Source organism: Rhodamnia argentea, chromosome 8 (genome assembly GCF_020921035.1).
Source record: "Rhodamnia argentea isolate NSW1041297 chromosome 8, ASM2092103v1, whole genome shotgun sequence".
Classification (NCBI taxonomy): Eukaryota; Viridiplantae; Streptophyta; class Magnoliopsida; order Myrtales; family Myrtaceae; genus Rhodamnia; species Rhodamnia argentea.
The window spans coordinates 21,624,724-21,650,490 of record NC_063157.1 but is presented as its reverse complement, the minus strand read 5'-3'; the positions used below and the strand labels follow the sequence as shown (position 1 = coordinate 21,650,490).

The window sequence follows — 25,767 nt, the reverse complement described above, 5'->3', positions numbered from 1 at the left end:
ATCAGCTTCTTGATTCTTTTTATTTGAATGAAATGTCTGAAACCGATAGCGTATATTTAACTTTTTAAAATATTGATAGGTTTATATCATATATATCCACTGTGTAAGGTATAGAATAATAGCTGAATGAAAACATCGATCTTCTTCTCGATTCTAGAAAGAGTTTGTTCATTTGTCTCTCCTACTTCTAGCTAGCTACCGTAGGAGCAGGATGCATATATTAATCTCTCCGAATGCTATCTAGGAAATAAGAGTGGTTAGGTTATTACATAATGAAGTGTACTTATGGGTTGATGTATTGCTGAATTGTTTTGATCTTTATTCTGGGGCCTGGGCTCATAGCTTCATTTCTTGCTGCCGACGTTATTGAATGTATCGGCATAAGAAATTATGCAATAGTAGCAAGTGCTTTGGCTCCCTGACTAGTGCCTCATGCAAGAACTAAGGATTTATTGATTTTCCCAAGTGTAAACTTACGAACAGCAAGAAAATTCACAATGTCCAGCTAAAATCCATAAACAAACTACAAAAGTAGGACTACCTAGTAACTATCCAAATGTTAAAATTAAAAGCAGGGAGACAGATAATGTGCACAAAAAAGCAAAAGGATGAATTCTTGACTTTTCTTCTTTGGGCAAAATTATATAGAAGAAACACTCTACAAAGAGAAAGAGAACGAGAGAGAGAAGCAACAAATTGACACAGGACCAGAAGAAAGAAAAGGAACCAGTGGTAATATTCTATCATCTTCTACCATGTGCAACCTGAGATGAGATAGCTTGAAAAGCTAAATGAATTCCCAATGCCTGCCGGGTACCCGAGGTCTGCGCACCTGACCCGCATCAGAAACAAAAACAAAGCGAACCACCAATTAAAACTTCAAATGACGATGATGATGATCTGACGATGATGATGAGCATGCTTATTTTAGCTGGCTTCTCTTGGCTGAGCTCTCGAAGATCTGCGCCAAAGACTGCAAATTGCACCTAACAATCGTATCCGCAAAAACGCAGGTGTCTTCCTTAGTGTTACCGTCAGGGACATCGACCACGTAGGACTCGATCACCACCGTACCCGACCCATCCGACGTGGAGTGGAGCGTGGTCACCGACCGGTAGTTCGCGAGCCGGTGGTCGCCCCCGACAATGCTAAAACTCATCACGTGCTGCTCATCGTCGAGGATCTCGAGCCTCTCCATGCTTGAAACTGCCGGGAGGCCCGACACCACGTGCACCTCCCTGAGGCTCCCCACATCGCCGTTGCCATCGATCACGTGGCAGCTCTTGAGGAAGTGCTTGTAGGCCTGCGGGTTGTCGAAGCGGCGGACCACGGACCACACGGCGGAGACGGGCGCGTCGACGGTCTGGACCACGGCGGAGCAGCACCGGTTCGGGGCTACCGCGTGGCTGTGGCACTGGGCCACGGATTCCGGCACCAGCTCGAAGCGAGGTAGCCCGTCGGCTCGGCTGGCGACATCAACTATCTTTATTTGCTTGTGGAAGTTCGTGGCGATGGCGGCGGTGGTTACAGTGGTGGGATGGGAGGGGTTGATTCGATGTAGTTGCAGTGATGAAGGCATTCTTTTTGGGATTTCTTCGATCTTTCTGGGCTTCCTCTCTGTATCTGAACGGAGAAGAAAGCTAGGGTTTATATGCATGTAGGTGAATTCATGGGGAGTTAGTAAAGAGGAAAAGCAAGAAAAAGAAGGGTTTCAACTTTCATTTTTTCTTCTCCACTTGCACTAGTTTAGCTCTTCAACTGGAAATATAAGAGAGAGAAATAATATAAAACAAGAATACGAAATTAAAAGCTTTTGGGGCTGGGAGATTAATGTTGTGTGGTGTTTATCTTATCAACCAGCTTACGACGGACCAAGCAAGTTGATGCCCAACTTGCATATCGCTTTTTGGACTTTACTTCATGTGAATTATTATCCACGTCTCTATTCGAAACTACCATATTGCCACCCCCCGTTCATTATTCAAGACCATATGTTCTTATTCAAATGCAATTTTTTTTTCGGCATGGTGGAAGAAACCTAAGTAAAGATCAGGGTGTGCTACTGGTGTATTCGCATGTTAACCGCGCCCTCTTCGGTTGTCGATGCTCCCTCTTTTCGACAATGGACCGAAGTAACAAAACTCTAAGACAATATTTACAAGTCTAGGAGAAATGTGACATTGGAGACATTATTATCACGTTGATCTATCTACTTTTACGGGTCATGTAGGAATTTCTTGATGTGAAGTGATATCACAGAGCGGGAGAGAGGGAAAGATCATCTCTTACGTGAGCGTTATGCAAATTAATTGTAAAAAATTATAGTCTAAGCCTTTTTTTTGGTCGGGAATAGTCTAAGCTTTGAATATGGTGCTTTCGGGCGCTAATTAAGGTTTTGGGGTTTGACCGTGTCGCATGAGGAAATTTTGTCTTGTGGTCCTGCACTTTCCCAGATGATGTTCCAGTATTTACATTCGTTTTGGCAACTTACGCCGGCAAGAAAGCCATTATTTTTCATTTTACATACGAGAGAAGTTTATGTCCGGGTCAACAAAACCTAATTTTCCTCGGTCAAGCCATCCGCCATCGTGTCTGATAGTACTCGGAAGACTGAGTGACCCTTTCTCCTAAAATTTGGCAAAAGTAAAACATGTGCACATAATATTCCTAATAATCAAATATAATTGCAATGCTAAGTTAATTTAACAATGTTTTATTTGAAGAAAACCGTGACAAGGTTGGAAGAGTATAACTCTGTGAAAAATCTTCATGTTGGCATAGTCTTGCGAGAACGAGTTCTTTTTGCTTATTGTTTGCTAATGATAATGAATTGAGTGCAGAGTTCAACCATGCAACTTGCAATCACGACCTTCTGCGGCCGTGATAAAAACGCCGTAATCTTATTTAACCCTCCAAATTGGACCTGTTTATTTATAGTTAAACAAACGTGCTCCGCTGAAATTGAAATCATTTTTCAGATTTCAAAGAATTGAAAAGAAAACTACTTGTCGACCGGCCAACTGTTGTGAAATTTTGGGAGAAAACCTCAAAGTACGTAAAATATCAAGATTTGGATTAATAAATTACGCAATAAGAGATAAACGAAAAACCAAAATCAATCCGGCATTTTTGAAGTCTAGAGTTTGATTAATATGTAGACTTGAGCTTAGTGCAGCCTAAATTAGAGCTCAAAAAGGCACATCCAGCTCCAACTGGTTAGCAACTGGAATGGTGGATGCGTACCCAATTGTCCATAAGGCTATATATTTATGTACTTTTATTTTTCTAGTCAGCGTCACTTTATTGGGTGCTGAAGTTTATCGACCGACTGTACCTCTGGTTCATAGACCAATTTGGTATAATTTAACAACTCAAATAAAAGAAAAAGATGCTGATTTGATTTCTGCGTGTCTCCTGATCCATCCAAAGTTAGCCCGAATTCCAAAAAAGAAAAATTCGCAAGTGGGGCTAATCTTTGAGCGTGCGAGGAACCCTAAGCGAAAATTAGCCCATTGTTTCCCGCTGAAATAATGTAACAAGTTGATGATGACAGAACAAGCTATGTCCTCCTCCCCCCACCCCCAAAAAAAAAAAAAAAACTGTAGTTTTCTTATTCGACAATGGAACAGTCGTAATTAGTCGTCGGTCAAGAGGTTGTGATGCACGGAGTTACATTTCTCCATCGAGTTTTTAGGGTTAGGATCGCTTAATTGTAGCCGCATGCAATATCTTTCAGTGCAAACGAGCGTGCATTCACGCAACGGGACCATAGTACCAATACATGAAATTTAATGCCGAAACTTGCCATTGTTTCTTCCGAAAGCTTTTCCCATGTCTTTGGTTAGACTCAGTTTGCAATGTCCAGTTTGGTCACTTCACCTTCTACCCATCTCCCTCAAGCAGTAGTTGGCTTTGCCGTTTAATCAACTCCTCCACAGCTTTTTAACATAAATGATTCCATTCGGGTGAACCCTTATCATTTGTCCTTTCCCTCGAATTTCTATCCCCACCAACTTCGATCAACTTGCTCGGTTCTTTTTCCCCCTCTTTCGTTCTCCTTTTTCCGTTTGGTGAGGCAACTTGATGAGTTCTTTACTGATTGGAACCTACTTCTTCACATGATACCTCCCTCCCCCCGCGAGTCATGACCATGTCCATCATCAATCTCATCTTTCGTAGGCCGCTTCCAACGTATTGCCGTCGAAACCCTCTCATTCCCTCTTGACCCGCATCGTATCCTTTCATCTTCTCTCGAATGACTCACTAGCAATCGGCATGCGGGAAACGATTTGATAGAATTAAGCGCACAAACATAACGAAATAGAGAGTAAATGCGAAAAAAAAAAATAAGACAGAAAAATTTATTACAATTCACCCTTAAACTAGGGTTATATCTAGCAGAAGACTCAACTAAATTAGAACACTTCGCATCTCTATTACAACTCCCAATTATAAAAAGTTAATATTTATAGACAGCATAAGAAAACTCTAAGAGTTGAAATAGCCCTAGTTCATTCAATAGCTTATATAAGGGACCAAACACAATTAAGCGTATCGCTAATTGGTTTTCGGCGTCCGATGTATTGTTAAAAGGAATTACGAGAGACGGAAAGAGGTGGACGTCTCTATTATTATATTGATTAAATGGTACGATAACATTTAACATTTTTCTTCCTATATGTAATTTTTGAGGTTCATATATGTACGAGGCAAAACATATCAGTAGAGGGGCTGGTTTGGCCCCCACCAAAGAATACTAGCATAGACAAGTTCATAATTTAGCCGTATGGGCAGCAGGTACCCTATTCTTGTTGATTTTGACCAGACATTAAGACAGTTAACTTCCTTTGGGGTCTATCTTTGCTAGTTGCGACTTGCAAAGAGCCTCTCGTGGTCCATGAATATTCCAAAATTGCCCTAGAAATCGTTTGGTTTCCTAGGGCAATTTTCCCCGAGCCGCCCTACCCTTGATTTGATGGTTAATGAGACGGTTAATAGTTAAACCCACAAGTCAATAGTGGATTCGACCGTTTGAATGTGAAGTTTTATTTACTCTCCCGTTATGTGTCTGAAATTTCCTTTCCATTTAGCCATATGTCAATGGCGCCGTATCCGTTGTCCGTTGCCGTCTTTTATGACGTACACCACGTATGAACCACATCTAATTCATGACATTTTGGAGAAGTTATTTTCAAGTTGGAATAAAAGACAAATACAGTAATCTAGGATAGCTACATTCTCGCATCCAGTTAGTTAATTAATCAGTCTTTCGAAGGCTGAAAATTGTGTAAGATGTATCACATTGGAGTAACGATTGATTCCTTCTTAATTACTCCAGCCAAATGAATTTTTGGCGACAGATCTTTATCAACACTTGCCTGGTAATGAAACATAAAGATGCTTCGCAACTACTTTTGAGAGTATTAGCATGATTTTAGGCCTAACCATGATTAAAAAAAAAAACTCACGTACATCAACTTCATAATGGTGACTCAAATTTCTGTCGAAACACATATACATTGAAGGTGGTCATAGCGATACATCTCTCTTCATGCGTGATCTAAATAGACTGGGAAAAATGGTAAAATAATTAGACCCAAAATCTAAAAAAATTATTTTCAGTCAGATTCTGTAATTAAAGTATCATCAACTCATTAAGATCTTGTGGTTAATATGTCATAGAAAAATGGGCATGTTGACCCTTTTACCTAATATTCCAAGTAAAAAAAAGAAAAAACCAACTGAAGTCAAGGAAATTAATGTGGTTGTGAGCCAAAGAAAGAAGAGAATCCTTGGATAGATTCATGGTGGAATAAATCAATTCTAACTTGTCAACTTGCAATTAGGGTTTACAGACCTATATTTATAAAGAAAACTTGGAGTTAGGGTTTGGTTAAAGAAGCTTCTAAGGGGGATATCATACAACAAGTGGAATGGAACTAATTATACCATTTTATTCTTTATTTCTAATATGGTTTTTAGTTGATGGAATGGTCAGCTTTGCTGGTCCAATCTTCAGATGATCTTTGATACAGACATTTCATTCCCAACCCTACCCGCAGTCAACATAGTTGTTGAAACCCCCCCTAAAACTTGACGTGACAAAGTGGAGAAGATCCTCCAAAATTACAGCTAAAGATCAATTTTTGTGGGGTCAGAATCAGATGGAGATACATCCTCCAATTGCTTATGGCGGGCCTTCTTCATCCGGTTCTTTTCTTTGGCCTAATGTTGCTTCGTCCCAATGAATTCTAAGTATGATACTCTTTAGTCTGCGGTTTGACTGATATCTGATACAAAGGGAAGCTCTGGCCATGACTGAGGAAATGAAAGCTCTGATGAACTGTAGTAAAGAGATGAAACAGCTGCATTTATACAGACACACCAGCACTATGTTTGGAAAGCTAGAGAAAGGGTGTGGGGAAAGAAAGTACCGAATTCCTAACCCAGATAGTAAAGAGAAGAAGCATAGGGTATCCATTAACTAGGAAGGGCATCACTATAGGGAAACCATAACTTAGCATGTCGATCAGGGTTGACAAAGTTGGACACGAGAACGCAATCTGTATCACCAAATTCTGAGGAGAATGGAAGATGCGACGCCTAAGCAACCCTGTCCGTTTGAGTAACACGAGTTCGATTATCCAATATGCAGAATGGAGATAACGTCATGGCTTACGCTAACAAGAATTTGCACTAGTTAAAAGCACAATGCGAACACGAATCCCTAATCCTTCTTCAGAAAGAGGACAAGCCTACCTTGTGAATGCTACCTGGAAGAGCGGCTGCATGAGCAAACATTTCCTTTTCAGCATGCTCATTTATTTAATGAGCCGAGGTTCAAGATCTCTTTCGTCGTCATAGAATACGCTCGACAGGCCGAGTTACTCACAGATAAGTCTAAAAGCTACCATAGTCACACGATTGATCGACAATGTTCGATGCCAAACTCGGGCCTAGAAAGGCTCCTCTCCACGTTTTGCCAGAGTTTTTTATAAGTTTCTCCTACACTGCACAATATTGTCATTATCCCAGTCAACAAGTCCCTCCAATGCAGCCAAAAGGATGCTTTTGCGATATAATAAAAGCACAGGCTTAGCTCCTCATCGAGCAACCCCTTGATTGTCTTCTCTTGGTTTTCCTCCTCTTCTTCTTCTGGATTATCCATACATGATTGATGCGGGTTACTATATTTTAGAAGCAACAGCATCTATTTGTAATTATTCCCACTTGTTCACTGCAGTAATGAGAATGTATGAGGAAACCAAAGCAGTAGCTAATGACAGAAAGGGAGGAAATGGTAATGCCACTAACCACTCTAAGCGGGAAATCATGATAAAATTCATCATGCTACCAAAAGGAAAACGTGAACGGCCGATGAATTAAATATAGATATACATACGGTAACCGATTATGTCATTGTAGAACTACAACAGGAGGTCACCACACATAAGTTATATTTCCCTTTTCTCTCGGTTGCCATGATGAAAGCAAAGGAAAGGTAGAAACTCAAAGATTGGAGAAATAAAGATAATGCTGAACCAAAGAGAATTGATGGCTTTGAATGCTTGAACTCCTAAATTCATATGCTCTGTTACCATGAGACCTGCCGTGTTCGTCCGGCGAAGTTTAGCTTCTTACTCGCTAAGCTAGTTTGGGTGTTTTAAATGGTAGATCAAGTTCAACGTCGTGAACAGATTTACTTCTCAAAGCCATTCATAAGGAAACACTTTTCCTCAAAGGTAAGAAATAAAAGGATGCGAATGCAAGTCCGAGTTTGCACAAGAAAATGTGCCTTGAGCAGCCAAACAGCACCTCACCTTTCATTAGTTTGTTGAAGCCTTCTCATTCTTCATAATCATATGAATGGATTTTGATTTGTCTTCCTCCACCATTTCTCTCAATATCTCGTCCTCAAGCTTGTTTCTTTGCCAACAAGACGGGTCCTCCACAAATGCCTCACTAAAAATCATGCTGGACACCCATTCTTTCCATGTGGTCCTCCGATACTTATCTTCCTCCAGTGTGTTCGCCGCCAGAAGCTGGTACACATAAACCATCTTCTGCTGACCGGGACGAAAGGCCCGTGCAATGGCCTGCTTGGTTTTTGACGGGTTCCACTCAGAATCCAGTAAGATCACCCGGGAAGCTGCGGTCAGACTGATACCTTCAGCGCAGGCCGTTATAGAGGCAAGAAGTATTCTCGAGGGATGACCGGGCTCCTCAAACTGATCCATCACTCTTCCTCGCTCGAAAAGCTCCAGGTCCCCTGTGAGGACCATAACTTCTTTTCCCTTCCGCCAGCCAAAAAGGTTCTCGAAAAGTTCGAGAAATAAATTTATGGGGGCAATGTTGTGGCAAAATATCAAAACCTTCTCCTTCTGAAAAACGCGATACACGAGGCTAAGGACAAACTTCACTTTTGACCCTTTCTTAATATCGAACTTGTGCTTTTCCAGCTGCATCAGTTCCTCCCTGTTAAAAAATTTGCTGGCACAGCAAGCAGTTTTCACCAGCCAAGGATGTATGGAGCCAAGCGTAATCAAAAGCTCTAGCTCAAGAGGATATCCATGGTACTTAGACATAATTCTGTGAAGCTTCAACAGAACATGTTGTTGAATGTCTGTTGGGTTCATCAATAGAGTATAGCTTTGTAAACCGGGAAGAGTATCTGAATTTCCGGCTTCATAATTATCAATGAATCCACTTGTCATATTCCTCAGCATGTTTAGGCCCTGTATCCTTTCTTCACCGTTGCTGGAATTGATTTTGTTTCCGATATTATCAATGAAGAACTTCCTCGCTCGAGATTCCAACAAGTTGCGCGCTTTCTTCTTCTTTTTCTTTTTGTACTTTGGATCCAGTTCACTCAACACTTCATGGATAAACTTCGGTCTTGCCAAGCAAAGAGTATTGAAGTACTCACAGAAATTATTCTGAAAGAGCGTCCCAGAGAGCAATATTCTCAAGTCCGTCTTGACTTTCATCAGAACTTTCCGCAGCCTGGATTTGGTACTTCTGGGGTTGTGACCCTCGTCTAGAATGAGGATACCGGGGCTTTCTCTCAATACTTTAGCCATGTGTTTTCTGTGTGCGAATTTTGAGTCTTCTCGCATTAGAGTTAAAAAGGAGGTATATCCCATGACAAGCACGCTGGGATGAGCGTGCCACTTCTGTATCTTCTCTAAGCAATCCAAAACATGCATAACATCTTGGCCAGGTTTTGGCATCCCTGCAAATGACATACTTTTCTGCCTGAATACTCTGTAGCTCCGACGACCATGGATAAGATAGACAGGTATTGGGATTTCCCACTTGACAAATTCTTTATGCCAGGTATACAGCGTGGTCTTCGGAGCAAGAACCAATGGTCGTTTGCCCGGAAACAATTTCAAGTAGCTGACAAGGAATGCGATTATAAGAAAAGTCTTTCCAGCTCCAGGGGTATGAGATATGACACAACCACCGGTCTTCTTGCCCGACGTTTGCATTTTAGCTGGTAGCAGCGATCCCGTCACATTTTGCCATAGAAACTCGAAAGCCTTTTTCTGATGGATATGCAATTTTTTCCTAAGTTCAGGAATTAGGGTCCATACGTTCTCGTTTTCTTCTGCTACTTTTGGGTCCGAAGCATCATTCTTGCAGAAGGTATCTAGACCATCGTCTTCAGCTTGATCGTGTTCGGCCTTCTGTTCGTTGTTTGTCTTGTGGTCTGTTGTCCAGGTTGCCGATGGCAGCTAGAGGTACATATAGTGGAGAAAAATAATCAGAGACAACGGGCGAATGTGGAACTGTAGACAGATCACATGCAATGACGGATTGAGGTGCAAGAATTCACTAAAATGCCCCATATAGAAGGCAACAGCCACCAGTTGATACATTTAGAAGAATTTTGGACAAGGCACTGCCAAATGTGGAGCCGCAGATAAAGAAACTGTACATGAAATGAAGTGTCGATGACTTACAAATGCTGGTGAAATATCCCTTATTTCAGAGATCACAGCACCACACAATCTGCATACAATCCCGATTTCCTCATCCAGAATATTCTCGTGGTGGCAGGGATTAATTGTTCTTTCCACATACTCATTGCACTCAGCTTTTGATCCCTGAAAAGATATTTACTAAATAAGGCTCAAATGTATTGACAATGCATCTAGCATAAAATGCTAAAGAAACTGTGAAGTTTTTAGTTCTCAAGAGATAAAGCTTCCTTTATTCCTACTATTCCCTCATTGAAGGGCAGAGATGCCAGATAAGAACTGAAAGATACATACCTCGTTCTCCTCGAAAAGGTATGATGATGTCATGGACAGCTCCATCTCTCTCCACAACATCTCTAATTCGGGGTCTTCAACTTCCTCTACGGGTGACGGTATTTCCACCTCAAATCGGCGGTCCACATGATTTCTGCTGGCCAACCTGTTCCACTGATCTACCAAAAGAGGCTCTTCATTGTTTACTACAGTGGAATCAATGCTCTTCATGTAAGACTTTATGAGATCCTTGTACATGCCAGCACTTAAGGTTCTTTGGCCGTAGATTCTCTCCTCAGTCAGACACTCCCTTTTGGTTTGTAGTTGGTGGTACTTTTTCCGTTGAATTTTCTTGCCTGGAGAACTTCCGACCCATCTTGTTTCAAACTCCATATCTTCTAGATCAGGAAAACCCCTACCCTGCTCAACCAATGAACTTTGCATAGAATTATACGACGGATCTTCATCGTTCACCCGTGAACGATTTCTTGGGATCTTGGCTCGTGGATGATATTGATTGAGAGCAATAAGATCACTTTCAGTACCCAGAGGAACAATAGCAAGTCGATTTTGGTAATCCTTTCGGCTACTGGTGCTTGATTCAGCGGGATAGTCTTTTCGCTTACCAACAGCCTGTTTTTCCTCCCTTGATTCAAATGACTTCTCATGCACAACAAGATCTCTCGTGATTTTCCTTTTGCGGGACCACTTCCTTCTCTTACACCCTGCATGTTCAACTGAACTTTTCGTACGCAAACCAAATAGCTTAGAGAGCGGTAGAGACATTTCTTCATCTTCTTCAATACTGTTCCATTTATCAACCTTGTATAGCCCCGTAGTATGAAAGGAAATGTTTAACTGGGATACATCACATCCAAGGAAACGCTCTGGCTGAATGTTTCTACGTTTGGAGCGTCTCAAGTCCATGAAGTCTGAGAAGGGCACAAGCGCAGATTCATGTTCTTCTAAAGCAACACTGGACTCACTTGCTTTTGTTGGAACATGCTGGACTACAACAGGAAGCATAACTTCATCTTCGACTTTGAAGTTCAGGGTTCTCAAGTTATTGTCAGAATTGAAAGAGACTCTTCCATCATGACCAGCTATTTCATAGACAATCTTATTGTGCAGTGACCTTACATTGAAAATGATCTGTTTCAGGGCTGATGTGACAAGAAACCAAGAAATGTCAGCCAAGAATCTTCCTAGTAGCAATTTACTTCTCTGCAAAAAAGAGCAGTCCTCAGCGTACGTCCATCGATATAGCTGGCTTTCAAAATGTTTAGAATCAAGTCTTTGGAGAATGGAGATGTCATCTATTCCTACTGAAGTAATCTTTTTACTAAGTACTCCTTTTTCTGAGCCAAGAGGACATTTGGAAGTGTACAATTTCACATAGAACTGACAGCAGCATCTAGATTCATGAGGCTTCCTCTCAATCGAACTTATTCGTGCATCAACCCACCCCTGAAAAAGAAAGTACAATGGTTAAGATTTAAAGAAGGAATCTTTTCACTGGAAATTCTGAATTTCCGAGTTAAGCAAGATCGAAAATTTTGCAATGTGAATGAGCATAATTAGGGGATATATTTCATTGTATCATGGGTTGGACAATGTGGTGCTGTAAGACTTAGTCCGAAATAAAACTTCTATGAAAGCACTAAACCAGTCAGGAAAACATTATTTCCAATTTTCTTGATGATAAGGAGAAGCTGCTTGACCAAGAGGCAGAGGAGCCGCATAACTTGATTCACATTTTCTTCTTGATTAGAGGGACGTAGGGGCAACAACAACAGTAACAACAGCAACAACGAAATTAAGCCATTTAAGTGGTGTCACCCGTATGAATCTTCTCAAATAGGACGCTTTGTCGAGTCCCGAGCCTTTTTTGTACGTAGGCATTCAAACAGCAGAAATAGCACAAAAATTAAAAAAACAGCTCAACCATGAGGAAAAAGGCGACAAAAATGAGTATTTTTTAACTTCAGATTCAACAAGTCACCGCTTACAAATAGGAAATAACAATTTCCCCTCCAATATCGAGCAGATATGAAATCGACTAATGCAGAAACAAAGTACAATTAGTCTACCCTGCATCTGGATGAAGGTCATCATGTCCAATATGAATCAAGTTATGTTCTGGGGAAAGGAGTACTGAATAGTAGTAGCATTGAAAAGGAAACCTTTTTAGTTGCTTGAGTGAAAGAGACAGCACTAATGCGCAAAGAACGCATTAAGCTCACTGTACAAACACAGCGAGAACAAGCTTCAAGCAATAATGCTTCAAGAGAGAACACTACCAAACAAGCAGGCAAACTTACAGGCTCTTGAAGTTCTCCAAAGCCATCAAATATTTCGCTAGGAGAAAGCACGCATATGTCCACCCCAGGCCTCAAAAAGCAGGTACAATCAGATAATGTTGCTTGACGTGACTTTATCCGTACGTTAGTGAAAGGTCCACTTTCCTCGATTGTGTACCGGTCATCGACAGTGCATGTGGTCATTCTTCCATGGCTAAATCTTATTGACTCCACAGGTTGCCATGATCCCACACACAAAGCCTCAAAAGCTGACATCGGGAAAAGCATGGGATACTAGAAGTTAAACGTTGGCAATTTACTGCCTATAATATTCTAAAAGAAAGTCTAGGACTATAAGGAAACTAATCATATCAGCCTCGTCATGTTGCCATGAAATCACATATATGTCCCTTTCAATTATAGCAGTATCAAAAGTTGGTTAAATCAGTTGATCCAATTATGGCACTTCAGCGGTAACTATTTATCATGCATGGATGAAGCCCGACAAGTCTGCTATTAATCTTGAATCAGGAGATTTGTCAAAAAGAAAGAAGCAAATGAGAGTGAGAGCCCATGCTTACGGTATGCATTAAATGGATGCTTGGACTGATATAAATCCCTTCTCTTTCCCATAACTCTCCAGCAGTAAAATGCTTTCTTTAGCTTTCAACGAAATGCTGATCAAGAATCATTTACCTGAGAAGTATTGCCAAAGATTGCCCGTCAGAGAGTAGAACTTGTGTGCGTTATTTATCGGGACATCATCATCCCTAGGCCAACCACTGCCATTATAACAGTAGATCCACCATGTGGTATAAATTTTCCTTTCTCTTCTCTTTAACTGCTATAATTGTTTGTGAAGATTAATCAGGAGAGAAAACGTCACACTATGGACTTGAGACATGTTAGAACCATCTGAACGAAAAATTGGAACTCTCAAGAAATGGATCCATGGCATATGTCAAAAGTATATGTTGACACTGCCTTTGTCAATTCTGTTTCGACCCCAGGACGCCAAACTAGATTAATCAGATCGTACTGACAAATGAACTTTCATTATCAAGGTGAGGCTAGATCAGAACAATACATAATACTAAAAGAAATGGAGAACATTAACAAAGAATTACTGTAAAACTCAATTAGGCACTGGCTTGCATAGCTTCTTCCTAATTACTAAAGCAGGCCACTCTGAATTTTCTGTATACCAAGTCATGAATTTCTCACCTTTCAAGAGCATCCAGCAAAATGTATTCTGCGAAGATGATAACGAAAGTCAAAAACAAAAAGAATATGCATATTGAAACTCCATTTTTCAACTAAAGAAAATCTTCATGCCACTTTTTCACTTACCATTTTCGTTTCCCTCTTATAAGGAAGATGATGCTCTGTACCTGCAAAGAGGAGCATTAACTTTCTAACCTAGCAAAAATGGTATGACATTCCATTTCCTTCTTTCCATGGCCATGCGATCCATATCGGGGCCTGAAAGAAAGGCAAAGAAAAACTTACTCGGAAAAGCAAATTAAAGCAAAAATCATGTCATACAGAAGCTGAACATATGGAAAAACAGGTATCCGAAAAAGAAAGAAAAAAAAATCTGGCTTCAACCCACAAAAGTAAGGAGACAACTTGATCACAATAATGCAGATGACATCAACGAGATCGTCAGATAAAAAAAATGAAGTACCTTTCAGAAGCTTGATCTTGATAACACATATGACACACCCAAGAAAATGCAATGCAGGAGTCGCGACCTTTAATTCATGAAAATTGGATAATGAAAGAACAGCTGAGAGCTGTAATTACTTTAACGGGCGACTGTGGCAGATTTCCGGCGATCGTTTGACCCCCTCAAAAGTGAAGATAGAGAGAGAGAAGAAGAGTCTTGAAATGTTGATGGGTTCAGAGCAGCTGCAGAGAGAGTAAAGAAGAATTGCGGAAACCGAGAGAGAGAGAGAGAGAGAGAGAGGGAGACAGGGACGGAGAAACGGAGAAATCTATGCACTCAGTGAGTATTGGATTCTGTGCAGGGTGCAAAACTTTATCTTTCTTTTTCTGACTGCTAAAAAACAAAGCTTTAAAGGGTCTTTGCTTTTTTCTTGTTTCTGGTAAAGAAAGTAAATGCTCTTGCTCGCTGTCTCTGTTTTCTGGGCAATCAACGAAAACGATGGAGCGAAGAGAGAGAAGTGCTTTCAGGGTTTGTGGGGGTGTTTTTTGCTTTTTTGGCAGATTAAGATTTGTCCGTAAAATCTTCGTTGGTCTGGAAAAATTGTGATGTAATGTCAACACTGTTCTGAGAGAGAGAGAGAAAGAACCCAAGTGTAATTGCCGTTGGGTAGCTGGGTGAAGAAGGAGAGGCTCGTGTGAACGATGAAATGCAAGCGAGACTGACTGACTTTGTGCAGACCAAGTCAGAGGCCGTATTGGTTTCTTCTGTCAAATTTCTTTTTTTCTCTGTTGAACTTTTTTTCTTTCCTTTTTCCCGGAAAAGGTGGGGAGAATGTATTAACGGAATTTTCATCCTCGCATGAAACGTCCTTCAGGCAAAGATGTCGCCGGATCTTAACTTGGATGAACATAACAGCAAACGACCAGACTAATGTAAACAACAATAAGAAGGGAATCAAGAAAACTCAGAAGAAAAGCACAGCAGCCGTCGGTGGAATCGCAAATTTAGATTTAGGAGCTGTGTCGAATAACAAATTTCGATACGAAAAAGGCGAAATACAAGAAAACCTTTTTCTGAATTACAATACATTTTTGCCACATGAAAAGAAAATTGCACGGCGGCAGCATCACCCTCCCACTTCTCGATTCGTCAATGCCTAGGTAATTCGATTGTTTGAGAGAAAATTGATTTCGTCATCTCCAAACAAGAAGATGGTCGGATCCAGTAGCACCCAATCCAGAACTCTTGTAAATGAACTTTAACCATGTTTCTGGCGTCCAATGTGATAGTAGGCTCAAATGCAATTTCTTTAATTCGACCGCATCAATTTCGCCTGTATACTGGATAAAGAAGAAAGCCTTGGAAATAAAATGTAATGGTTTTTGTTTATTTTTGGTCTTTTTTTCTTTCTTTGCTTAAGAATATAACGGTCTTAACGATGTCATTGGATTCTAATTATTGCTACCTCAGTTGACCAGACATCCTCAGGAGACCCGGGCTGTTGCTCCCTGCATGTCAACAAAGCTCAGGATTTCTGTGCTTGAAGCCATTTTTCAGCATTGTCTTCATCTTACATGAGAGAGAGAGAGAGAGAGAGTATCATACACCTTAAAATTAGTACTTCCTGGTTCGCAGATAACAAAAGGATCAGAGAAACTCTGCGTAACTTGGATTGTATACATGGAGGATGAAAAAAGAACCCGATTTTATTCGTTCACAGATGCCGAATCGTAAACTGCCAAAGACACATGATCTCTAATCATGATCTGATAAATGCTTTCTCCACCACGACTGCTTACACATTCGATCCATAACGCAGAGCTGCAGTATGTAGTATGCATTAGTCTAGGCGGCGTAGGAGGTACTCAACTTCCACTAGCTTGGTCAAAGGCATCACCCATTCTTCGTAGAGGCGAGAAACAATGGCAGGATCGATCTTCAGCTTCTTCTCATCGTAATTGTCATCGAGGCTCACCTCCTGCCCAAACAACATTGCCTTCTTGGCTACCCTCTTCTTCACCCTCTCCTCCACGGTCTCAAAGGTCAGCAGCTTCATCAGAGCATCTCTATCCTGGAAAGAGCAAGACCCCATCCATCGAGTCAGTTGTTTAGAGAAAGTAAGTTCAGGCGGCCTCATTTGCAGGTTAGGGTAACTCCAAAAGCAATTGAATCTGTAGTTCCATGGTTGTTCGCTGCTTGTTTAAAGCTGAAACCCAAACCATACCAAAACTGGCCAATTGTGTATTGTTTGGTTCCCTTCAAACATAACCGAACTTGACAGGAACTAGGTATTCCGTCACAACATCGGCAGCCAGTAGTTTTCTTTCTGTAACGTATTTCGTCACAGAAAAGACAGTAGAATTTTACTCAACAATTAAACATGGAAGATCGACATACCTGGGAACAAATTGCAGACTCATACTTTTTAGGAGCATCCTTAAATTTAACCTCAGCCACGAATTTTCCATAATGAATCCTTCTAGAGAGGGCCTGCAAACCAGTTGTTAACACCAGTTCACATAATCCCAGCAGCATTGAAGTCCAAATATCATTAGGGAAGATCAGCTTCGCCTGTGATCATGTTCTTGGGCACAAGTAGTTGCATCTTTCACGTAGTTGGATCAATCAAAGATTGACCTTTTTACATTCCAGGCATTTAGTCATTATCTACTACAAAGGACACATAAGATAATTATGCCTTCCAAGATGTTGCATTATTACTTCACCAATTAATTGAAACACCTTGGCCTAAACAAAATAGGATAATCAATATCATGTAATTTAGTCTCATGTTGGTCAATATTTTAACCACTTCCAATTGGGTGTATTCAAATGTTGTAGATTGAAGTACTTATGGAGGGATGGAGACTGTAAGTGCCCTGCAGAGCCCTTTTCGTTACTCTAACAAGAACTCTGGACCTCCCAAAGAGAGCTTAAAATTCCAGCCTTTCAAGAACTTATGTTTCTCATCAAAAACAGAAAAAAGTCCCCTTTACTACATGTAATATGTATAGTACTCCAATCACTAGTGATAATTTCATCGGTGCTCTTACCTGCAAACATGCAAGATCACTGACAGCTGAAGTGGCATAGTTGCCATCATCACCAGGGACAGTAATCAGTGGAAGCAGTTGAGAAAAATACACTTCCCATATAGTACTGTTTACATTAATCGAAGCAGCTGCAGGATGCAAAATCTGTAATTGGAATCAGTCAAACACATCTAAAGACAATAGATAAGCAATACATATATCCAGAGCTGTCTGATGGAGAGGGAAAAACAAAAAGCTGGAATAGAGAATTGCCTTCGGATAGTTGAAAGCCGGCACAAGTGAGGTGGGCAAGCCATCAGGGAAGAAAGGATGTTCTTCTGGGTTTTCATACCGACCACACTGTTTCATACCGGGCCATGTTCATTAAAACAAGCATCAAGATTCTAGACAAGGATATACATAACTAGCCAGTCAAGCAATTTTAAATTTTCGACCAAAAAACAAAAGGTAATTTTACGTTCAGAAAACTGGAAAAGGAGATTTCATTTGCAATCATGCAATAATCATATATACAGAAGTCATATGACAGTAGGATGTATAGGTATCACATGTGACATATGCCATTTTCCAAGTACTTCCTCTATGTAAAATGTTTGCAGGCGAAATATGATCCTTATAATAGACATGGCAATCAACAAAAGATCCTTAAACAGGCCTCGAGGAGACACGCGCTTTAATTTCTCTTTTGATGGACATGGCACTAATAAAGGATATAAGCGGTTGCTGATAGATAGAATCAATTTTATTGTTTGGACATTTGGTTGTCTACTGACACCAAGTCCCTAAGCAGAAAGGACTGCTCTGTCCCCAAAATAGAAAACTTCCACATGAAAACAAACAAGAAATGCAACAAGTCCTGTTCCACGATTTCAAAATAGAAGCCAAAGGGAATATCTCTTTTACAGCATATTTTACTAACAATCAAAGCAAATGCTATGTCGGAAAAGGCTATTTCACTAATAAAAAATTTACTAAAGCAAAATCCATTTTAGGAAAGTTAATTGGGAAAAGGAAATCCCAACTAGCCCATTATAGAACTTTCATTGATCTGAAAAAGAACACATATGCCATTTTTTCTTTTTAAAGGAGAAACAAAACGAAAAGGCAAACTGCCAAAGAGAAGACATCCAATGAGAAATCACGATATCAATGGCTCAAAGGCATACAATTGATGGGACAACAATAACACAGTGCATCTTACCTTAGCATAAGCAGCTTCTGTTTCCTTAACCATGAACTCTACTAGTGAATCAGAGCACTCAGAAACTGCAGTTTTGGTTTTATCGTAAGCACCAACATTAATGGGGTATTTAGTTCTCTCGATGAGAGAGAATATGATCGTATCTTCTTGTCTGATCAAGGAGTCTCTGACCGTTTCAAGCGTCATTTCATTGGACTCTGCTACTTCCATGCCCTCTGTGCAAGGCACAAAACAAATTAAAGAATACCACTCAGCTTATTAACACAAAGCAGCAGCTAAGCTAGACAATCCTACAGTTAATATTCAGCTACTAACATTAAAAAGGATGTATTTTATAATAGAAAAAATCAAAGGATGTCAAGATTGCTAAAAGAGTTCACCTTAGCAAATCTAAACTTTCAGCAGATGTTATAACTGGAGCTCGAAGTCGGATTTTCATCCTTAATGGTCAGAACAATCTTATTGTGACTAGTAAAGCTCTAAAGGAAAGCTTGTCCGTGCTCATGATACAATCTCACAGCTAAACTTCACATTGTTGATAGGGGAAAGTGGTGTTGCATAAGAACATGTCCTTCTGGATCATGATGCATCTGTTTTCAGAGTCAGGCTATCATGCAGTAGCTCTTCCCAGTTTGAAATTGCAACGGAACTACTTTTGGATAGAAATTTTGGATCAAATGATTGAGAAGATTGGCAACTTAGTTTGATAACGATCAATCTCAACAGCACAGGCATTAATCGTCTACTGAAATCAAAATCTGATTAAGCTTGGCAGGATTTACTTCTCATCTACTATAGTTCCATAAAGAAATTCATGAATGAACTTTGTGAGGATAAAGAAGGCCACAACGAGAAAGCCATGAAAGGCTACAGAGTCATAGGACTTCTAGAAACAGTTCTGATATCTCTAAGCTAAGCTAGTACACCAAGATGTGCCCAAAGAACCTAATTTAGGGGCACCAAACTTGGGTGGATTCAAAGTTCATCAACAAAATAAAGTTGAACTCAGGTTGGGTTTTGCAATCCATCTTTTCTATGTATTGCCAATACGTGTTACTTGAACCCTTCCCAGTATTATTGGACACTCTAAAGATAGTCTAGAATTAATGCCACATGCTACCTAACAAGAACAGTACCACACAAGAATGCTTATATTCGATATATCACTTCACATTTTCCACAAACATGGTCGCAATGAAAGTAAAGGGTAAGTATTAAATCATCACAAAAATACTCTAGTCAACCTAAATGTACAAAAAGACCAGCTTTAGAAGTGAAGAAATAGCCATCATTTATAATCTTGTGCATAACCCTTCATAGATCCATTTCAGCGTGCCAGATCGACGAAGGGTCAAATATCAAGAGAAACACCAGAGAGAAATTAAAGGGAAAACTCCTTGTGCATTCCTCATATCAAAGCAGACTAGCAATTTAACAAAAAAAAAAAGTTGAAAAAATGCTGACTTTGAGAGTACAAATTCAGCCACTGTCTAAAATGTGAAGCTTCGATGCTTGAATCTAACTAACGAGCACCAAGAGCAAATACCAAAGTACTCGGATTTTACAAAAAAAAAATTGAAACCGTGGAATTTACAGCGGTTTCAAACCAGAACCAACATATAGATAAATTGCATCATGTTGAGAATCAAACCTCTCGAAAGAATTCGGAAAAAAAAAAAAAACAAAGGCAGATGAACGATGCAAAATAAAACAGCCGCCCTTCCGGCATTCTCGGACGCAGAAAAATACCAGCAAACAGAGACAAGGCAGAGTACATCGTATACCAAACCAAGTAAAACACAGTTGCGAATACGCGCTTCAATTCAATGGCAGTGTTGGAAAAAATCACGAACCTTGACACTTTCTCGATGAACTTGAGCAAGAACCAGAAGAACAAAGCTACGATGTGGGTGAGGACCAGATAGCGTTCCCCATAAAAATAAGCGTACACGGCAAACGAGGTAGGAGATCAAACGCGTAATCAAGGTGCAAACTTGGTCGCAAAGGAATGCAAGAGGACTCACAGTTGTGAGAAAGATTTGAACTTTCCTGGCAATCAATTCCCAATCAGTACGTGCTACGGCTTCGCTGTTTCTTCTGTGGACGTTCTTCCACGATCCCCATGGGAATTTTCCAGACGTGGCTTAGATACATCTTCGTGGGGTCGATCAGACATTCGCGTACAAGCAAGCTGGGATAGGACAAACGCGCGGATCACACGGAGTTCGTGGAACGCACGTCGCACGTTAATTGTTCGAGGAAATGCCTCCGTTTTGCGGGATTGAAAGACTTTGTTTAAGACGAGGTGTACACAACATTCGGGTTAATTTCGAAATGCTTGACGAAGTAGATGCAAAATCCAAATCTCCCGAAGTGGTTTTCGCCGCGATATGCCTTTGAAATGAACGTCAAACATCAAAGAGCAATTAACTCAACAATGCTTTCAGCTTTCACAACCTCTATGGTTTTAACCTTACATTTTATTTTATGTTCTTGTTTCATTTATCATAGGAAATTCCAAATAAGGGTTTGAAATTCTTATTTTTTTTAAATAAAGCATGAAGTGGATGTTTCAAATAAGGACCAAAAGTAGCCATGACAGTTTCAAATAAAAGCCTGAGGTAGCTATGTCTGTTTCAAATAAAGGTCTGACATTGCTGGCTAACTAAATATTTCAGCCGATCAAGCGTATTTTCACCCAAAAATAATTTTGATCTAAATTTTAGTTAAATCAAAATTAATAATTAAAAAGCTAACGATTTTTAAAAAAGAACCAAGAGAGCGCCACAACCGTCCCCCGGACTTGGGCGAGGGGGTGGCGGCCATAGGCGGAGGGCTTGAGCTTTTGTCTTTTTTTTTTTTTGAACTTTTAAAAGGCAAAAAAAAAAAAAAACAGAAAAAAAAATTAAAAAATAGAAAAAATTAAGGTCGAAAATACCATTGAATAGCTGGTGAGGTCAGACCATTTTTCCGAGATTGACATGATCACTTCAAATTTTATGTTTGAAAAAATGAAAGTACTTCATATTTTTATTTGAAATTTTCCTAAATATCAATAATCTTGACAGTGAAATTTGAATAGCACCTAAGTTGTGAGAAAACACATTTTCCCTCCATGGCTCTATAAGACATGTTAACCGTACCGCCTGAAATCAAACATGAAACTCCTAATCGGGTTCATACAAATTCCATCCGCCCCTAGTTGTTGCGGCTTCTGATCGTCGAACTCCATGGGTTCCCCATGTCCAAACTTATCGAATCGATGAACTCCACGGGTTCGGATCGTCAAGCTGTGCACAATCCCAACTCGATTCGCATGTTGTTGTTGCCGTGAGATCCTCACGATATAAGATTTGGCCCAAGGCACTACGAGCCGTTCCCTATGTGCACAAGGCTCGCCTAAGTTCTCGTGCAATGTGGCGGTTCCCAAATCACTGGTGTTCGGGATGCGCATCTCGAGGCGTGCTGGAATCGACGTGATGGTCATGCGGATTCACCCCCCGGAGAAGAGAAAAGCAAAAGTTTTCGACGTTGGAGAAGCATCTTGATCGATTTCTAGTTGACGAATTCAAACGGCAAAAGTTATCAACAGCTCTTCCGCTAGTCACTGAGAGGTGGCGGTACGGTAGAACACAAGCACCGAAGCCATGATCGGGACCGAGTTATCGGGATTATCAGAGAGGAATCTGATGACTGTCCTACCGTGTTCCTCATGGGAGGGGTCAATAAGATTAAACTTGGCAATGTCGGTCCCAGGATTGAAGTTTCCGAAAAAACAATTAAAAGCGATTTGTGTTTTACGAAAAATAATGCATAGAATTTCGCTTCTTATTTTTCGAAAACCTAGCGAAAAAAGTCAGAGCGTCGTGGCCGATCCAAGCGGAAGCGTCGGCTATGTTTGAAGTTTTGAGATTTTTTCAGATCTAGAAGAGAGACACGAAAAGCTCTGTACTTAGTTCTCCGACTCTTCTGCGGTGGTGGTAGATGCCCTGCTGGAGGAAGGTAAGTCCACGTGGGAGGGAGGTTGAAGCTATTTTTGGTGGAAGCCCAAGCCCAGTTATCCGATTTTGAGCAGTTGAGCATAGCCCACCATGGAAGGTCAGAAAATCAAGTTGCTGACTTCGTAGCTAAAGCAATTTGTCAAAATTCACTCCCCCTTTCGTGCCCCGTCTTTGGGCTTGTTTTCTTGGAACTCTTTAAATCTAAATAAAGTTTAATTTCGATCCCCAACAAAAAAAAAAGATGCCTCCCATTGCCGTGCTAAAATGTCTGTGCTGGTGAATTTTCCCGCAAGAAATTTACCGTAATTGATCATCACAATGACGAGTCATTTCGAGATTCCCTCACGCTACGAGAGAGAGAGAGAGAGAGAGAGAGAGAAAGTCATTTCCATCCCACTCCCACGCGCTGCCTTCGCTTGTCATTTTGGCTCGACTCCACAAAGCAAGAGTGGAGGGGACGGCGGACAAGGAAAGTTAGCGGTCGCGAACTGTGAGCACATTTTGATTTAACACGAAACTGTAGTAATATATTGGCGGCAAATACTTACATCAACAAGCATCTGAACACTATCCCAAATCCAACCTTAAATGGCAAATCCTCATATAACAAATATGAACACCAACACAACACAACCCAACCAAAGCCAAATCTAGGAGGTCTTATTTAACACCACAATACCCATCAATAATTTCCCAATCTTGAATTAGTTATTGTCCAAGCCAAGTCATTCTCGCAAATCCAATGACAGACATCGATCAGACCTTTGCCGCGACCCTAGCACCAGGAATGCACCGTGGTTAGCGCTCCACTCCGATGTGTCGATGTGGAAGATGGCCACGCCGTGGTCGATCTTCTCCTTGGTCTTCGGATCCAGTAGATCTGCCTCGTAGATCCGGACTTGGGGGACCGAATGACGGTAATAGAGCAGGTATGGGAAGAGGATCTGGTGGCACGACACGGACTGGGTCAACCTCCCGCCGTTGATCCCCTCGACTTTCCCAGCCATGACGTCGTGCCTCGACCCAGCCGTGCTCTTCGTCGACCGGGCTGCGACGTTGCGGCCTAGGATGGACGTGGTAAAATCGATCATGTCCTCTATAGAACCCACGCACTGCTTGGTCTCCCCAACGCTGGGTGCCCACTCGCACACTTCAAGCCCGTAGGCCATCATCGCCTCCATCGACGAGTTGTCTTGTGCGTGGAAGATCCGCTTCAGCTCCACGAGCTTCGAGGTTGAAAAGGGTAAATTAGACGAGATCGTACAGGGCAAGAAGGACCTTTCAGGCATTTTATCCCTAAGTTTCGGCATTGCCATCACCGTGCCTTTCTTCAGCATCGATTCCCTGAAGAATTTACCTAGCTCCACCCACCTATTCGCCTGCTGGGCGAAGGTGATGCCATTCTTGCCGGAGTCGGTCGGGTGCTTCTCGAGGTCTGGGAAGCTGAGCAACCGGGCGGCGGCATAAAAGGCTGGAAGGTGTTCGGCAAGGGAGCCCTTGGCGGCGAGCTCGGCGAAGGCCGCGGCGTCGAGCGGCAAGGCCTTGGAGAGTAGGAACGTGGAGGCGCCTCTGGCGCCAGCCAGACCCACCTGCATTGGCAAGAAGATAATTAGATTACGACTTACAGGGATGAGCGAAAGAGGAGCAGTAAGATGAGGGATCATGGACATCAAGAAATCAAAGGCACTAATCACAAAAATGGTGCAATATCCGTGCAAAGTGGTGGCTTCGTAATAAGTTATCTGTGAATAAAGGCATTAACGTAGTACCAATTCTTTCATTCGCACGTGCTACGCATATATTATGCACGTGCCCGATTTGATATAAATTTAAATGATATTTGCAATGGTCTATACATTACCATGTTATTCCTCCTGTCGTTTTCGGAGGATTGCAATTGTGGGTGGAATAAGCTAGATTTCAATGGCTTGTAGTACTGTGTTATTTATACTTTCATTCGAGACCCAAAAGCTATGAGTGAGGTGCAATATTACATAGGTGTTTATCGTGACGATCATTGTTTGCAACCCTCTGGGAAAAAAATTAAAAAAAAAGAATTGTATCGATGGTGTGCGGATCCGCCCTGCAGTTTGGAACCAATGTCCAAGTTCAAAACTGGCCATTGGGAACGGTGGTGTGCGGATCCGCCCTGCAATTCAGCAGGATTTTATCGGTGGGCACGTAGTTAGCCCCCAAAACCAACAGCAAAGACGCGGACAAACATAGAAACAACCGAGAGCCAATCGTCATAGTAATCCTCATCATGAGAGAGAACCTGAACAAAAGTAAAAGTTTCGGGTATTTTATGAGACATAAATTTTTTTTTTGGATATAATTAGGACATATGTTAAAATTTGATATTTTTTTCGGGTATTAGGCCGTAAAATGTGGGTGGTGTGGTAAATCTGCTATTAAATTGGATCTTCCACCTCCACCACCAACCTTTTAACTCCTATTTAAGCGGCCCATGGTAAAGACTTCATCCCCCATTCTCAAATCTCATTTAAACAGCCCAGTCAAAACCCATGGCCAGACTACTACTGTTCATTGTTCTGGTGATTGCAGTGCCGGCGGTTCTCGCCCGCCCTGCCAGAAGTACTAACTATGAGGGGAAGCCGATGGATGGGAAACCGATAGCCCATGGTAAGATTCATCCTATACTTTCAATCTCGTTTTACAAATCTAACTTCTTTGCACCATCTGGTCTTTGGAGTTTGGACTTTAGTTTTGATAAGGATGGGAGCGCCATGATTGGAGAGCACAAGCTGATGCGGAGAATGATGCAATCCGAGAAACAAATTTTAGGAACTTATAGTCCGGGTTTCGTGCGCCACCTGCTTATTAACCGCGCGCTCTGTTTTAATATGATATTACGTAGTATAATGGCGCATGGGGTAAAATACAAGTGCACGCAGAATGAAGGCAGGCACAACAGCTAAGGATTCCTAACCCGTACCTATCACGCAGTAAGATTATTCAATAAGATTCTGTATGTACATACAGAGACACACATTTATGGGAAGATTTTGATGTTCTGTGTAGGATATTGAGAAGCAAACAAGAATTCATTGGAACGTGCATTGACCTGGTAAGTCACCACTATTGCAATACCATTCGTTTTCCACCAGATTGGCATCTTTTTTTTTTTTTGGGTTCACTTTTTAGCAAGGAATACAATTAGAGACTCCGCTTGGAAAAGGCAAATGTCATTGTGAATAGGGGATTTAGTCGATGACAAGACACATATTGAAAAATTTAATGGGATCATAGCTAACTGGTTTAATATT

General features: G+C 41.1%; 3 protein-coding genes and 1 pseudogene across 8 annotated transcripts; all 4 read right to left on the bottom strand.

Moving 5' to 3' along the window:
* Positions 1-428: 428 nt before the first annotated feature.
* On the bottom strand, positions 429-1,752 carry LOC115748159 (abscisic acid receptor PYL4-like). Its single transcript, XM_030684603.2, has one exon. It carries the CDS (start codon positions 1,655-1,657, stop codon positions 923-925), a length of 735 nt encoding a protein of 244 aa, XP_030540463.1. The 5' UTR covers positions 1,658-1,752; the 3' UTR covers positions 429-922.
* A 5,041-nt stretch (positions 1,753-6,793) lies between these two features.
* On the bottom strand, positions 6,794-14,888 carry LOC115748151 (SNF2 domain-containing protein CLASSY 1-like). 4 transcript variants are annotated; one of them, XM_048283508.1, is made up of 9 exons: positions 14,244-14,888; positions 13,907-14,038; positions 13,684-13,808; positions 13,138-13,252; positions 12,578-12,825; positions 10,278-11,723; positions 9,966-10,109; positions 7,821-9,737; positions 6,794-7,237 (listed from the first exon to the last, which is right to left on the bottom strand). In XM_048283508.1, the coding sequence occupies exons 4-8, from the start codon at positions 13,187-13,189 to the stop codon at positions 7,827-7,829; spliced, it is 3,801 nt and encodes a 1,266-aa protein (XP_048139465.1). In that variant the 5' UTR covers positions 13,190-13,252; positions 13,684-13,808; positions 13,907-14,038; positions 14,244-14,888; the 3' UTR covers positions 6,794-7,237; positions 7,821-7,826. The 4 variants fall into 4 exon arrangements, with proteins under 4 accessions (XP_048139465.1, XP_030540446.2, XP_030540447.2 ...); XM_030684586.2 differs by having other exon boundaries at positions 13,781-13,808; XM_030684587.2 differs by having other exon boundaries at positions 13,781-13,808; positions 14,363-14,888.
* Positions 14,889-15,827: 939 nt separating this feature from the next.
* Positions 15,828-20,584, bottom strand: LOC115748158 (chorismate mutase 2). Of its 3 annotated transcripts, none has more exons than XM_030684600.2 (6): positions 20,333-20,581; positions 18,480-18,701; positions 17,531-17,617; positions 17,279-17,422; positions 16,623-16,715; positions 15,828-16,296 (listed from the first exon to the last, which is right to left on the bottom strand). In XM_030684600.2, exons 2-6 carry the CDS (start codon positions 18,687-18,689, stop codon positions 16,066-16,068), a joined length of 765 nt encoding a protein of 254 aa, XP_030540460.1. In that variant the 5' UTR covers positions 18,690-18,701; positions 20,333-20,581; the 3' UTR covers positions 15,828-16,065. The 3 variants fall into 3 exon arrangements, with proteins under 3 accessions (XP_030540460.1, XP_048139905.1, XP_048139906.1); XM_048283948.1 differs by lacking the exon at positions 20,333-20,581 and adding an exon at positions 19,944-19,962; XM_048283949.1 differs by lacking the exon at positions 17,531-17,617 and having other exon boundaries at positions 20,333-20,584.
* Positions 20,585-23,162: 2,578 nt separating this feature from the next.
* On the bottom strand, positions 23,163-25,122 carry LOC115748095 (annotated as a pseudogene).
* Positions 25,123-25,767: the final 645 nt, after the last annotated feature.

Excerpts from the sequence above, each read along its gene's own strand:
- LOC115748159 (XM_030684603.2), bottom strand. The coding sequence starts at position 1,657 with ATGCATATAAACCCTAGCTTTCTTCTCCGTTCAGATACAGAGAGGAAG.
- LOC115748151 (XM_048283508.1), bottom strand. The coding sequence starts at position 13,189 with ATGGGAAAGAGAAGGGATTTATATCAGTCCAAGCATCCATTTAATGCA. Across the intron at positions 11,724-12,577 it reads TTGGAGAACTTCAAGAGCCT|GGGTGGGTTGATGCACGAAT; the intron begins GTAAGTTTGCCT and ends TTTCTTTTTCAG. Across the intron at positions 10,110-10,277 it reads ACCTTTTCGAGGAGAACGAG|GGATCAAAAGCTGAGTGCAA; the intron begins GTATGTATCTTT and ends ATATCTTTTCAG.
- LOC115748158 (XM_030684600.2), bottom strand. The coding sequence starts at position 18,689 with ATGGAAGTAGCAGAGTCCAATGAAATGACGCTTGAAACGGTCAGAGAC. Across the intron at positions 17,423-17,530 it reads CGGCTTTCAACTATCCGAAG|ATTTTGCATCCTGCAGCTGC; the intron begins GCAATTCTCTAT and ends TTCCAATTACAG. Across the intron at positions 16,297-16,622 it reads AGTCTGCAATTTGTTCCCAG|GATAGAGATGCTCTGATGAA; the intron begins GTATGTCGATCT and ends TGCTCTTTCCAG.